At 38.7% G+C, this 15,574-nt stretch overlaps 1 protein-coding gene across 1 annotated transcript in view; it reads left to right on the forward strand.

The window, feature by feature from the left end:
• MAPRE2 (microtubule associated protein RP/EB family member 2) overlaps positions 1-15,574 on the forward strand; it is a 61,194-nt gene that overhangs the window by 19,044 nt on the left and 26,576 nt on the right. Inside the window, exons 2-3 of the mRNA XM_030444199.1 lie at positions 2,243-2,370; positions 14,492-14,637. Of these exons, the coding sequence (XP_030300059.1) occupies positions 2,243-2,370; positions 14,492-14,637 (274 nt within the window). The remainder of the gene's footprint in view (positions 1-2,242; positions 2,371-14,491; positions 14,638-15,574) is intronic.

A 15,574-nucleotide genomic window follows, 5' to 3' on the forward strand; every position in this document is an offset into this window, starting at 1 on the left:
GAAGTAATCGCTGGCAGTAGTAGCCTGACTATCAGAGCATGAATTTTTGGAGCCTGCTTTCTCTTGCTGGTCTGTCTTCTTCTTTTTTAACTTTTTTCCTTCTTGCCAGACAAATTTGAGGATTTTATGGTTTGTATCTTAATGCCAGTAGACAGGGACAATTTGAGCAATCATTGTGTTTGCAAAATTTGTTTCATAGGAGGTGACCTATGTTATGAACTCTGTCATCTTCTATTTTACATTCCCTGCTGTACAGACTGGGACACTTAAAGAATCATAGAATTGTTTTGGTTGGAAGAGACCCTTAAGATCATCAAGTCCAACTGTTAACCTAGCACTGCCAAGTCCACCACTAAATCACATCCCTAAGCACCACAACTGCAACTCTTTTAAATACCTCCAGGAATGGTGACTAAAGTACCTCCCTGAGCAGCCTGTTCCAGTGCTTGACAACCCATTCAGTGGAGGAGTTTCTTCTAATATCTAATATAAACCTCCGCTAGCTTAACTTGAGGCCATTTCCTCCCATCCTATTGCTTGTTATTAAAGAGAAGAAGCCAAGACCCACCTCACAACAACTTCCTTTCTAGTTGCAGAGTGAGAAGGTCTCCCCTCAGCCTCCTTTTCCTTAGGCTTAACAACCCCACTTCCCTCAGCTTTTCCTTGTAAATGTGTCTGGTTTCCTGCTGGTGGGTTTTTAAAATTTTTTTATTTGGATTGCTCCAGGACACCTAAAAACATGGATGGAGTCAACTTGCAGTCTATGTTCTCTGCAGAATTATCTGTCAAGTTTCAAACAGCTTTATCTTTGCAATGAAAATACTCCATGCAGAGCTGTGATCCTGCAGAGGAGATCCTGCTCGTTTTCTTGGAGGGAGAAGGTTGAGGTCCAAGTCTGCAACCAAAGCTATCCAGTGAAGTGTTAGCTACAAGGTCTCACTAGAGACAAAGGTGTGCAGTCCCCACCAAACCCTTTCCAAGAAAAATCACTCAACTTGTTTGACTGTTTGATCATTTCTGAGACACCTCATTCTTGGATTGCTACTGGTGGACTTCCTGAAGTCTGCTAGTCTTGGAAACATTATTTACTCTTTCCATGAATGATCTTGGCTCTGCTTTTCAAACCAATGTACGAGAGAAACTTCAGTGTGCTCACCTTTTCTCTTGGCAGTGTCTTGCAGCAGAAAGATGGGACAAGTATAGAGTAAAAGTGAATAAAATCTGTTAGTATGCATTTCCAGTCTTTGAACTTGTAGAATGATGATAAACGGTGCTATGAGTTAGACATCCTTGCAGGGAAGGACCTTAGCTAACTAGAAAGATCTGTTTAAGATGATGTGGCTATGAAAATTTTCAGCACAAAGTTCCATTTTCCAGGGTCTTGGTGAAATTTTATGTTGACACAGTCTGAAACTGTTTGGCTGTGTTCAAGAAGGACTTCTGGCATGACCAGCAAGTGAAGGTCTGAATTTCTAGGAGACTCAGAGGACTGATTTGTTTAATCTTGCCTACCTGGGCACTGGGACAGGCTCTTGAGTGCTGTCCCTAATGCATTATGAAATCAGCTCCGGGGAAGAAAAAGTCATTAGAGCTGCAAGATAACGTTGGCAGAAGAACAAATGGGTCTAAACTGAGAGGAAGGATTCCTAATGATTTAGAGGAGTCAAACTTCACAGCTGCTTTCCAACCAGATGAGTGGGAGTGGAAGTTTCAGTTACTTTCAGGATAAAGGTTGGTAAATTGATAAAAAACCTTATCTGGTATTCACTCTGTGGTTGTTAGGAACTGAATTAAATGATCCAAAAGAGCCCTGTTGCTGTAAGAAATTAGCTGTAAGAAAATTAAGTACTTAAAAGAGCTACATCTTCTAGAAGTTATCTGAAAATTAAATACTATTTTAGGCCATCCTGCAGTGGCAAAAAACTTAGAGACACATCAGACCATTTTGATTGTGCAGCACTGTGTGATGAAATCCCAGATCTCTGATCCTATCTGTGTATCCTAAGGCTGTGTCTGATCCTTTTTTCATACCTTATTACCATAAAGCAGAATGCTGGAGGTTTCTGTGTTGTTTAGGTCCACAACAACAGCCAGAGAAATATGTTCATATATTCCAATATATATATACATATATATACATATATTTTTCTTTTCTTTCCTTTGATTAAGAAGTGCAAATTCATTCTACTCAGAAAACAGTTATTAAATTGTCAATTTTTTTATCCTTTTTTTTTTTTCCTAGTTGGGGAATGGCGGTCAACGTGTACTCTACCTCTATAACCCAAGAGACTATGAGCAGACATGACATCATCGCATGGGTTAATGATATATTAGCTTTAAACTACACAAAAGTTGAACAACTCTGTTCAGGTAAGAAAGCATGGTATGCTCTATAAATGTTTATTTTAAAACCACTTTAAAAGTCTGATTTGTTGAAAATAGATAACTTTTAACTTTGACATAAAACAGTAGAGAAAAGCGACTGTTGTATGTGCAAAGTAAGCATTTTTGCATCCATTTTAATCATGGAAAGATAAGGTACCTTGAGAAGACATAATAAATGCAGAGGGGAATGGAATGAGTGTAGCAGAGGGTACACAGAAGTAATAAAATGATTGACTGAGCAAGAAAAGAATGCAGTGATAAGATTTTGTGGTTTATATCTGCTGGCATGGTACCTTTTCAAACGAAGAGTGGATATAGCCAGAAAATGGACAAAGAGAGAACCAACACCCTGGATGAACAAAATTCTCCAGTACATTTTACTTCCTTGTAAGGGTTCTCAAATCCTGGCTGTTTGCAGGAAAATACCACAAGTGTGTGTTTGAAGAAAAACATGAATTTGAGGAAATGAGCCTTTTAGCTGTTGTGAGGGGCTTAAGAAGTTTGTCAAGAAATTCTGCCTTTTTCTCTTCAGTTGTTACTGAACTGGTTCAAGCTGTTTCAAGTGAACTTTGTAATGAGCCCTGGAAAGAGGTGTAGCAGTTTGAATACTTTGGACATTTTTGTTAATCAGAGTGGAAACTGCAAGTTACATGTTAAACAACAGGGTCTGTAACTAACTGATGATGATGATGATGACCAGAAATGACACAGACAAAGGCCGATATTTCACTGAGAACACAGATGCCCCTGGGGAGTGATTTTTACCTGGTTTCCTACTGTGATATTTAAATTTGAAAATGGTTGTGTTGGAGGATCTAGCTTAGATCACTACTTCTAGACAACTGACATGCTGGGAATACCTTGCTTATGAAAACAATGTTTTAAGTACATAGAACCCAAAACCAGAGTACCACATTTCAGCTGTTTACTGGTCCAGCTGAAATGCATAAATGGGACCTTATAGTCATATGTAAATGGGACCTTATAGTCATATATTTTAATTTGCTTGCCATTCTGGCTAAGTTTTCTGTCTCAGGGATGTTCCCTGCAAGGCAGAGAAAATCTTTGAGGATGGTAGCCTCATTGTCTTCTCTTCAAAACTTAAAACTTAGCTGCAGAAGCAGGCTTGCATGCTTGCAGCCTCACACAATCACTGTATACAACTGAGGTTGAAAAAGTGTAGGTTAAAGTGCATGTAAGTAACTGAAATAAACTAAATCACTAAAGATACAGCACATGGGAATTAACGTTTTTAACAGTTAAACTTGAAATTATATATTTAGCTGTTGGTATATTTATGTGTCCGGAAGTTAGCTTAAGTATTTTATCTTGGTGAATTATACATAAAGAAAATATTCATGGGAGGATGTGTGTGCACATGTGTATAAACGTCGGTGTAGATATATCTAGATATATGTAGATAAACATATGCACACACACTTATGAGGAGATAGAAAGATACAAGAAAATGGGCATATTCATCCAAAAATACCCAACGTTTGCCATTGTTTGCAACAGGAAGCGTACGAGACAAGTTATTGACTTGTTCCTGCATAGCTATTTATATGCTCATAAATAGCTGAAAGGAAGCTTTTGAAGTGAATTCTCTCTCCATCAAGCTAAATGTGTGTGGGCTTGCAAACAGAAAACAAAGACGAAAATAACCAACCCAAAACCCTTTTCCAAAATAGGGGAAAGGTGATCTAAGAAAAATTGTCTTTTGGAGAGTACAATGAATTAAAGACATTTAAGAAGATCAGATTGACAGACTTCAGCTGGGTTGGACAAGCAGGAGAAAAGCATGAAAACTGTCAGAAGCCCACTGTCCCATTTTGATACACAGCGTCTTATACAACTTACTCTGTGACCTCCAGTGAGGATTTTGGGACACACCACAAGAGAAAAACTGAAAAAAGGTCATCTTATTAGAGCTCTTCCTCCACCTTGTATAAAATTAAACCTTTTCTTCCTTTAGAACTTCCTGGATTGTACTGATTGCTACTGTTACCTGATACTTTTGCATTCATATCTTTACAGCTCAAAGCTGTAAACTTTTAATTTCCCTGTTTGGTTTGCTAGTTGAGCCTTGATACGTTTTTATTTTTGAGCTAATATTTGCTACAGTCCCAGGAGGGGCTTTAATAGTTCTTTAGCTGAGGCAGCCTTGTAGCACAGTCTTTCCTGTCATTCACAGGACTGTCCTCTCTGAAGTGATGCATCTAAACCCTGCTGGGTTATTGCAGGCACTTACAGACTTGACACCTCTTTCCCTTTGAGGCTGCATGATCCCTTTCTCACATGCAGTACCTGGATGTGTAGGGACTGAAGGTAAATAGACAAGAAGCTTTGGGAACCTTTTTGTATTTAATACAATTTACTGTAAACTCAGAGTAGTTTATTTAATGTACATATAGCTTAGTTAGAGCACTTCTAGTGCAATTTACAGAATGGAAACTAGGGGAACAGTAGCACAGGTGAGCAGCCAAGTATCAGGCAGAGCCACCAGCAGGCACTGTACTGGCCATAGTTTGAGAGTGGCTCTGGCATTCCTTTGGCTGATGTTTCTTGAAGAATTGGCAGCTTCCATGCAGCTTAACATTAGTTTCCATAAAATAGGAGCATTTCTCCAGGACTTCAAAGGGAAGGAATATGTGGGAAACTCTTTATAACTATGAAGCATTTCACAGCATTAAGAGGGAGCTGCAGAACCACTGTAACTAAATGTTTATAATGAACTGTAAAATTATATAAACATTTTAATCTTTTTTTTTTTTTTAGTAGAAAACCATCAAAATTTGTCATGCTTTTATATGATCCTTCATTTGTTGTTCATTTTTCTTAATAAGGAGTAATCAAAAGGCAAAAATAACCTTAACTGTGGGGGAGAGAAGGGGAGAAAATCAAGTCTGAATGAAAAACTCAAAGGCATTACTTTTGGGAGGCATGAACTACTTAGATGTGGCATACACTTGAGTTCAGCCCCAAGTTGTGAGAGCTCATGGATAACCATGTTTTGCAGCCAACTTAGCAAAAATTTTGGATTTTCCGAGCATAAGCAAGAAGGAATAATGTGACATTCTGCTTTTGCTAAAGGCTTTATTCAGAGCATAGCTAAAGCCTAATGTGGCAGTTTGTAATACTGACAGAAAGAGCAATCAGACTTTATTTTTCTCATTGCTGTGGAGAAGTAGCTTTGATAAAGCACACGTGGTACCAATACCAACCTATTCCCCAGTTGCCTGTGAGAGGAACAGAGCTGCTAGGATAAGGAGCAGCAAAGGAAGAGGCTGGCTTAGTCATAAAGTATTTGTATTCTCCAGGAGTCTTACATGTGTTTTTGTCTCTGCTAAGTAGGCCGAGCAAAGTGCAGTGTCCCCTGAGCTTTTTGAATGCCTGCTGTAGCAGTGAAGTGCCAAAAAGGCCAGGTTATGGATGGATGCAGCCCTGGAGAGTCTAAATTTAGACTGAAGCTCCTCCAGTAATTTAGTTCTGACAACTCAAGGAAGAAAATTTCACTGAGCATCTCGAAGCAACAGAATTCTCTTTGCTTTAGTTGACTTTCATTCTGTCTGGTTTTGGTTTCTCTGTTTTACTTCCTGTGAGGTTGTTAACCAGAACATGAAATTTATTACCTGTGGTTTTAATTGAAGGCATTAGGTTTGAGAGCATTTCATTTGACACAGGAATGAAAAATAATAGAGAAAAAATTAGTGGGTTTAATGTGGCAGGATCCCTGGTGCAACACCCACAGGCCTGTAGAATAGAAGTTTCCAATGAACCAACACTACTTATTTCTTAGGAGTCATGCTATTTTTGTAATGAACACACAGTGGCTTCTTAAAAAGAATTCTTACTAAACAGCTTATAACTGAATTTTCTTTACTAAGGCTGTTCTTCATCTATAGGGAATACCAAGTGAATGTGTTACAGAGCTTTTCATAAGTGGCTGCTACATGAGAGTATATTCAAAATAAGAGTCAGGCAGGAGACTACACAGGGTTTGCATCTGAATTAAAAAGAAACTACAAAGTGTACAAGATGTACAGATTATGAGCAAGGAAGATAGAAATGATAAAGGTATATAGGAAGGAAAATGCAGTTTGAATTGAGGTACAATTTCTGACTTAGCCATACCTGTGTGATCCTTTGAGGTTAAAGAGACACAGAATCTTTTCCCTCCTCCCTTTCTTCATTTTAAATTCTCAGTAGAATTATAAGCTTGCAAATAGTTTGGCCTTCAGTGCATAGAGCCCTTCTGTCTTTCAGGATTTGTATCCAAGGATCAAGGATTAAATACAGGGTGCTGTTTGTTTGTTTTTTGTTTTCCTGGCTTTTAATACATAACCATATTATAAAGAGAGCCTGTGGTTTGGTATTTTCAAGCTTTAGACTCTGATGCTTTCTCTACAGACGCCCTAGGTGTTGCCAGAAGGAGTTTTTCATGTGATGATTGCTGTAGCTAATACCATATCTCAGTTGGCATTTCTCCTGAGAAAATATACAGTCACTTTATACATACATTTTGTTGTTTCTTGATCTCGGAGGAAGGCAGACCGTGGGATGATGATAGGGAAGAAATTGCTTGACTTTTTGTTGCCTCTCCAGCTCAGGATTTGGGAGAGCTCCATCATAGCCTCTGCAAGCTGTTGTCCATTTGGGACCAGACCGGTGCAAGGAGGAGAATCCTGGCTTTGGGAGGGTGTCCCAGGTGCTCTGCTTCCAGAGGCTGCGTGCTGGGGTCTGTGCCATGGGGCTGGTCACCATCCCCTAGTCCTGGCAGTGTGTCTTGGGAGGGTGGCTGTCATGCCTTTGGCACCTTTAGCATCAGGGCTACCCAGGGACCACTCTTGGTAGCAGTGGGAAGCAGTGTGGCAGCCAGAGATGCTCCTGCTGAGCAGAGCTGAGGTGACTGAAGAAAAAGGGCACTGGCCAGAGAGGTGGTGAGAAGGGTTTTTTTTTTTCTTCTGCATATCATTTGTGTATATATACATACAAATTGTGTGTATTCTGTGGCTTAGCTGCATAGAATTTGCTTCTTACCTGTCTCAGAAGCTGCAGTTTGTTCAGTGCCCCCATCAACACCTAAATTCTTACATGTGTATTACTAACATCTGCACTACAGGACCCTGCTGAAGTATTCGGTTCCTGCATGCTAGTGCCTATGAAGTTAAAGCATATTTCAACACTGGTGGTTTGGGTGTTGGTTTTTTGATTTTTTTTTTTTCTAGCTTTTACAGCCTTGCAAAGGCTGGGTCTCTAAAGAAGCTTGGAAACATGATTAAAACATAGCTTGATCCCATTTGCACTGTGTAACCAAGTCATGTTTCAAGGAACTGGCATGTTGTCCTGAGGTCATGAAACACAGAGGATGCTTAGTGTGAATGACTCTCTAATGTCTTCCATATGATGTTTAGGATTAGAGGGATACAATGGATGTTAATGATTGGATTTGAGATAGTTTCCAAAACTTTCTGAGGAAGCTTGCAAAACAGCATCATGAGATTTCCAGCCAAAAATATGTTTTTCTAGTTGTCTTTCATTAAGAATTTAGGAGGAGTAGAACTTTTGTACAAGCTTTTCACTTTTAAACATTATTATTTTATTACTTATAGCACTCAGTTGCTTGATTTCTTCACTTTTGAAAGAGCTTTTTAGTTTTTGTGTATTGGTTGCTGGGGTTTTTTTCAGGCATGATTAGTTATGTAGCTATTTTAAATGGGAACTGCATTTTCTGAAATTATTCTGGTTTTCCTATTTAAAAACTAACGAAATCCAAAATAAGCCATTGATAAAAATTAAGTATCAAAACCTCTGTTATGCATAATTTATGAGCAGCTTAACAATTTACATACTTAAGCAGAAGAGAATACAAGTTAACACAGGGGAAACCTCCCTCCCAGATGCATTATTGAGAATTATCAATGGATATTTGAAATTGTGTCATACAAATGCCTCACCTGTGTGGAACATGACTTCCTGAAGCAGGTGTCAATTGCACTGTGTCTCAGTGACCACTGGTAGATCACTGCTAGGGTTGCAGGAGGTACCAGGTCTTTCGTGTAATAGGTTTTTTATGGTTGTTTTTTATGGAAGCTCCCATCCATTTATATGCAGGCTCTCCCAGCCCTCACTGAGGCAGCTGTGCTCATGCAATGATGTGCAGGAGCACAGGGCTGCACTCTAATCTGCATAATTTTAAATTTTTTTTTTTTAAGTGTTATCCTAAAGGTTTTGCTAGGAAGGGTGAAGCTTAGGCCAGAATGGCTTCATTAATGTGCAGCCCCATGTAAGCTTGCTTCTCCACAACCTAAGCAAGAAAACAGTAAATTGATGTGGTCTTGGAACATTCACCAGGAAAGCTCTTAAATAATTTATTTTGGGGGGGGTTATAGAAATAGAATTGTGCTGACCTATAACCTAGGTCATATAGGTGCTGCAAAGAAGAATTTTAAGACCTTGGTTTCCAAAATGTGCTCAGCATGAATTATGCTATTTCATACATATAGCCATACACGTGGCTATATGTAACACACCTTTATACTCACAGACATGCTCAGTTTAAAAAGACTTGAGTGACATAGTATAGCACCCATATTTGAAATGTGAAAAACACCTCGAGTACTGTGTCCAGTTCTGGGCCCCTCAGTTCAGGAAGGAGATTGAGGTCCTGCAGCAGGTCCAAAGGAGGGCAACCAGGCTGGTGAAGGGACTCGAGCACAGACCCTATGAGGAGAGGCTGAGGGAGCTGGGGCTGTTCAGCCTGAAGAAGAGGAGGCTCAGGGGAGACCTCATCACTCTCTACAACTCCCTGAAAGGAGGGGGTAGCCAGGTGGGAGTTGGGCTCTTTTGCCAGACAACTTTCAACAAGACAAGAGGGCATGGTATTAAGTTGTGCCAGGGGAAGTTTAGGTTAGATATTAGAAAGAATTTCTTTACGGAGAGGGTGATCAAGCATTGGAATGGGCTGCCCAGGGAAGTAGTGGATTCTCCATCCCTGGAGATATTTAAAAAGAGACTGGATGTGGCACTCAGTGCCATGGTCTGGTAACCGCAACGGTGGTTCAAGGGTTGGACTCGATGATCTCTGAGGTCCCTTCCAACCCAGCCAATTCTATGATTCTGTGATTATAGCCAAAAACCTCTCTTAGCATCACTCCCTCAGAAGCAATTCTAGGAAACCTGAGGTAAAAGACAAGCCCCAAAGCTGTAGTACTGTAAACGGCAATTGTTGACCTTTGTGTTGGGTTTTTTTTCCCCCCTTTCTTATCAAAACTCACATGCTCATTACATGCTCCTTTTTGTTGCTGTTGTCCCAGCAACAAAAATCCCGGGTGTGTGCAGTTTCCCATCAGTGTTAGCAACCATTGCTGTAGTAAACTGAAGTGCTGATGACTAATGTGCATACAAATCATCCCATGTTTTCCAAATTGCGTGGTCAGGTTGTTGCAGCTTTGGAGAGAATGAATAATTTGAAGGAATTTTTATGTAATATGATGGGATATGTGTTTTTAGGTTATCTGAAAAATAGTTCCTTAAAGCAAGCGAGCAAAAAATTCTAATTACTGAAAAAATTACTGTCAGCCTTTTCCCCAAAGTGTGGTTGTTTGGTTTTTTGTTTGTTTTTCTCAAAAATTGAGTATGTGAAAATCAAACAGGCCTAGTTAAAAGTTAAAAGGTTTAAACTTGAATTTCATGCCATGTTAGAGCAAAATTCTTACTAAGCATTTGTAACAAATTTATAGTGTAGTACTTAGCTACTATTGCTGTGGTTTGGACATTAGAATTAAAATAAAGCAACCCCCCACACAGACAGGCCCTGTGTTTTCATGGGCCTTTTTATGTTCCCATGTTGTTTGGTGTGGTTTTATGGGAATTTCTGGGATCTTACTCCCACACATTGCAGGGATGAGCAGGGAGGGACAGAATCTCCTGGCATTTATGTGAAGGATTGACCTGACTTCTTCTATACGGGACAAATACTAACTTGGCAATACTAGAGCTTATATTATAGTGTTTCTACTAAATACTTTATTAGTGTATCAAGCACTAGCTATAGTATATTTAAAGAAGTTAGTTTGCAAATTATATTTTCCTTTTCTTTTATATGTTTATAAACATAAATGTTAGTAAAACCTAAGGATCTGGTCTTGCTTTCCAGCTGGAATCTGGGAAGTTTATTGAGCAGCAAAACCACATAGCAAACTGGGTTTTCTTGTCTTTGTCATTATCTCTTTCAATTTTCTTGTGCTTTCAATACTCAGATGCAGAAATATTTTTTTTTCATTATCAAGAAAACACTTGTTTGCACTTGTGTCCTCATCAACCTCCAGATGGAAGATGAGAAAGGGAAACTGAAAATCTGTAATGGTGCAGAGTGCATATGCTTCAGAGTAAATCAGGATGGACAGCCTGGGAAGGAAACACAGAAGAAGGGAAAGAAAAACATGGGACAGAAGCTAGAATGAGTTCAGTATTGCTTACTTTAAGGCATGTTAATGTAAGGTTATCAACAATGCCAAAAATGTAATTATGCTGCAATTTTACGGATTTGGTAGAAGCTTCCAGGACCACCACTACATTTGGCAGAACTCTTCAACTGTGTAACATCTTTATACCTTTTCAATTCCTGATTTATTCTTTCATGTCTTAATTCTGCCCCATCATCCCTTCCCCTCCTCTGGCAGCTGCCAGGGAGCCCAGCAAACACCATCGAACTCCATGATGCTGCTGGGCTCTTTCTGCTCATTAATCCTGCCAAAAGTAGTGGCTGCTGGGGATATAATCACCACAGCCATGTTTGTAGTTTGGTTTTGGAGTCTGACCTGTGAATATTATTTATTTTTTTTTAACTAATGTTTGCATCAATATTCCAGATCAGAATACATAAGGATTTTTAGCCAGTGATTGTGAATTGCTTGCTACCTAATACAGGATAAGAGGTTTTTAGCAGTGATTCCCTCTTCTGGAGTGCCACCAGCAGCAGTTTTCATATTTAATTTGAGTAGATTTTAAATGGTTCTGGGTTGTTTGTGTGTGCATATGTGCATGATTATGCATATTTAATTTTTTTTGGCCATAGACAGATATGTTTTGAGAGCCATTCTGGGTAGGTGGTAAGTTTTCAGTTTCTCTGTATAGATTTGTTAAAGTTTTGGGGTTGTTTTTGGTATTCAGGGTTGAGGCATTTTTGCAGACAATGTAGGGAAGTTTTAAAATCTTCAGTAAAATATAGTGGCATGAAAATCCTTTTGTTCACATAAATTATGCAAGAAGTATGTCAGAAGTCGTGATGTCATCTTTACTGCCATTTTATTTATACTCTTTCCAGTGCATCCTCACTGAAGCATCAGTGGTATAGTAAATTGAATAGGTCTGAAGTGATGCTCTGTATGCAGGGGACCACATGTTTATATGCTGTGGCTGTGAGGAAAACACATTATAATCTTGTATCACTTAAGTACGGATGCTCTTCCTGCTGCCTCCAGGAAATCGCAGCCATGAGCAGTGTAGGAAGCAGCATCCCCAGTTTGCTGTGCTGAGGTTTAGCATTCAAATGCAATGTGACAGCTACAAGCTTTGGAGGGTAAAATTTTAAATTATAAATACATAAATAAATAAAATATATAAAATTTATATAAAATAACCACCATGTCCAAAATCAGGTAGTCCTAGGTGACTGTAATGATATTTTTACTTTCTCCTCTTGCTGTGCTAGGCAGGTCTCGGCTTTCTGGGACTTGGGAAGAGTTTCTTCTCTGATGTTTGTGTTTAGTTCAGTCAGTGTTTGTATGTTGCCTCTGGACTTCAGGAAGGAGCATTTTAATGAATTGTGTTTGTCAGTGTAATAAAATCCTCCTGTTGGGGAAACAGCAGCCTGTTTCAGTGGTGCGTCAGAGACCAGGTTTGTGCTGTCATCTGGATGTAGTGCAGGGTTTTCTGCCCTGAAGTGTTGTGCAGATTCAGGACCACCTCCTGGCTGGCAACCACAGAAACAGCTTCCAGCCTGACAGGAAGAAAACACAAGGAAACACCCAAACTGGAGCCTTAAACCTAGCAAGACTCTGTCTAAAGGCATGCAGGAGGAATTTGCATTACCAGCAGAAGGAGAAAATCTCATGTGAACACTTGGGGTTTCCTAGTTTTCTAAAAGGATCAAGATGAAAGGTTGCACAGTGCATTTTCAAGGCCTCCAGGCAATTACTTAGATATCAGAGTAAAGCTCATAATTGGGGTATGGGGAGGATGAAAGGACAGAGTTAGGAACAAATTCAATTTATAACATGAAGTGATTGCATAATAATCCTTTTGCATGAAATTAAATAGTAATAAATGTAGTCAAGCCATGCATTATCTCTATATCCATGCTTTTAATTGTAATGTGATTTTTCTGTTGCCTCATATTTACCAGTTCTCTGGCTAAGTAGGAGTTTTGAATAACTAATTATGTTTATATACCTTGCTATATGAAGATGCCAATTTGTCATCTGATGTTTATAACTCTCCAGAAGGCTCCTTTTCCTTCAGGGAATATTTTACTTTGATTCTTAATCATATCAAAACCATTGCAAACAGCTAAGCACAAGGTGTCCTTGGAAAATTGGATTTTTTAATAAGAGTATTCCCCCACAAAGCTAGGCAACAAGAAGAGATTTTTCTCTTTTTTTAATGGCAGTGCTTTTCAGCAGTAAAGCTTGGTCTCTGCCCTTAGTAAACTTGTATCAGTACTTGGGGAAACTTTTTTTGGACTCCACTCTTAAACTCTGTTTCTCTTTTTGAGAAGTTATGAGCTCTCTGAGCCTTCATATGATGGTTGAGTGGATATGGAGAATAAGAACTGTCTCATGTATAAAACTGGCTCTGTCAGAAGACATGCATACTCATGGAGAAAAATGTCTTAAACGTTAAGTTATTATTGTCTTTTCTGTAAAACTGAGCAAGCCAGGTGTCCACTTTGTTACTTTGGTTTCTGTATGAGCACTTAGCAGAATTCTTGTTTGTGAGAAGTGTTTGTTGTTGATACTGGGCTGAACTGTTAGGTGAGATCTGGACACTTACTTGTCAACACTGAGCTGCACTAAATGCACAAAAATCCTTTCTATGGAAGTAAAAGGGAACTTGTCAGGAGTAATTGGGCTATTCTGTAGAAAATGCTCTTCTGGAGAAGAACTGGTATTGTTTTTTTCTCCAATTTCCTCAAAGATTTTAATCCTTAATGTTGAATATGTCAACAGGAAAAACATCTTTTGCAAATGACAGTGACTTGATGATGTTGTAAGAGGAAGCTCCCTGCATTCCAGAAATGGCTGTCTCCATTACCTGTACTCAGTACACTAGTTAGAAGTTTTTCTATATACTTGCTTCTGTGCTGGATTAATTATACACACCCCCCTACCTACTACTGTGTAAGTTCAGATAGCTCCCAAAGTTGAACTTAGAAACTTATGGTTTTAAGTGGAAGCTGGCTGCCCAGCTTCTGAAATCTACATGTGGATGAAGGTAGAGCCTGCTTACTTAATTTTCTCAGGAGGTGAAAATCACTAAGGATGTTTGGTTTAGATGGATGGGAAATGGCTAGTATATTTTAACCAGCTGGGATCTTACTAATTTATTTTTTCAGTCATGGTTTGATATAATCTCAAATGATTTGGACTTGCTTGGCATTCAGCTACAAGTGATAGAACAAAGATGATCTTTGCCTGATTGAATCTAGGAGGCTGTGAGGATTGAAGGAAGTTATTAAGAGATTTCCATTTTGATGATCTAACTACATAGACAGTTCTACTGTGTATAATCACTCAAGAACTTTCATTTTAAATAGAAGAAAGTTTTACTTTGCATTAGTCATGGTGATTCTTCAGATGCCACACAACAGTGTGTTGTGTTAAATGGAAAGAAAAACGTACTAATATGCCACGCTGATCAATATACAGTAGACAAGTAGATTTTGGATGCATAGTGTTAGGTTGAATTGCAGCAGGGACAGATTCTGCACAGTTTTTCTTTTGCACAGTTGCTTTCTGTTCATGCTTTTTTCTAAAGACATTAAACACCATTTGGTCTTAGGTGGCTGTGTCTGGATTAATGTCGATGCATTTTCTTGTTGTAGGAGCAGCTTACTGCCAGTTCATGGACATGTTGTTCCCCGGCTGCATTAGTTTGAAGAAAGTAAAGTTTCAAGCAAAGCTGGAGCATGAATATATTCACAACTTCAAACTTCTGCAGGCATCGTTTAAAAGAATGAATGTGGATAAGGTAGGCATTCTGTATTTATATTTCAATCACTGAAAGTTTCAAAAGTTGTATAAACTAGATAAAAACAATAAATAGGGGAAACAAAATACTTCAGAAGACTTAGGAGTTGACTTCTTTAACTTTTTAACTGAGAAGTGGAGTTACAAGTTGAATGTAAAGATGCTCTTCTTGACCTTTCATCATTTGAAAAGAGGATTTAGGCATGAGGAAAAACTTGGCATGCCCCATTTGGGTACAAAGTGAAGAATTGTGCAGCCTAATCTCTTATATCTTAATGTCAGAGATCCTTTTGATAAAATACCATGTGTTGGAAATCCCTTACCATCAGTGAACCTTAATTTTAGATTAGCAAATATACTGGTGACCTGAATTTTCAACAGAATAACTTGGAAATATGTGAGTCTTCTATGTTTCTCATCCAAAATGGGTTTTTAAGGAATTTAAAGTATTCATGAGCTGGAATAATTTACCCAGAGATTCAATAGGTTAGGCAGCACATGTGATCTTTGAAAGTTTAGAATGGAAGTCTCTTAGAAAATGTCTTGGTCAACCGAAAAGTATTGCTTGAATGTGAGAGCTGAAATTTAAACAGTCTTAACAGAGGGTAGAGTAAGACTTTGATAAGGCGCTGGAAAAACTTCATTATTTCCTGAAATGTTGTAGATGCTTTTATTTACAGTGTGACTTGTTAAAAAAAAAAAGCGTTGGAAAGCCTGATAAACTTTACATTGTCATTTTTTCTGTAGGGAGGAAACTTGCCATACATTAGCAGTACAAAATTAAGATACAAATGGAACAACCTGAAGGCACATTAATCTTTGCAGGTGTATCATAGTCTTATAAAATGTTGGACCATTGGCTTAACCTTGAATAAGAATTTAAAATTGCAATGGTTTTATGTGCCCTTTTTCCAGCTGAAAATTGAATGCATTCAGGA

The sequence above is a fragment of the Calypte anna genome, chromosome 2 (genome assembly GCF_003957555.1).
Source record: "Calypte anna isolate BGI_N300 chromosome 2, bCalAnn1_v1.p, whole genome shotgun sequence".
Lineage (NCBI taxonomy): Eukaryota > Metazoa > Chordata > Aves > Apodiformes > Trochilidae > Calypte > Calypte anna.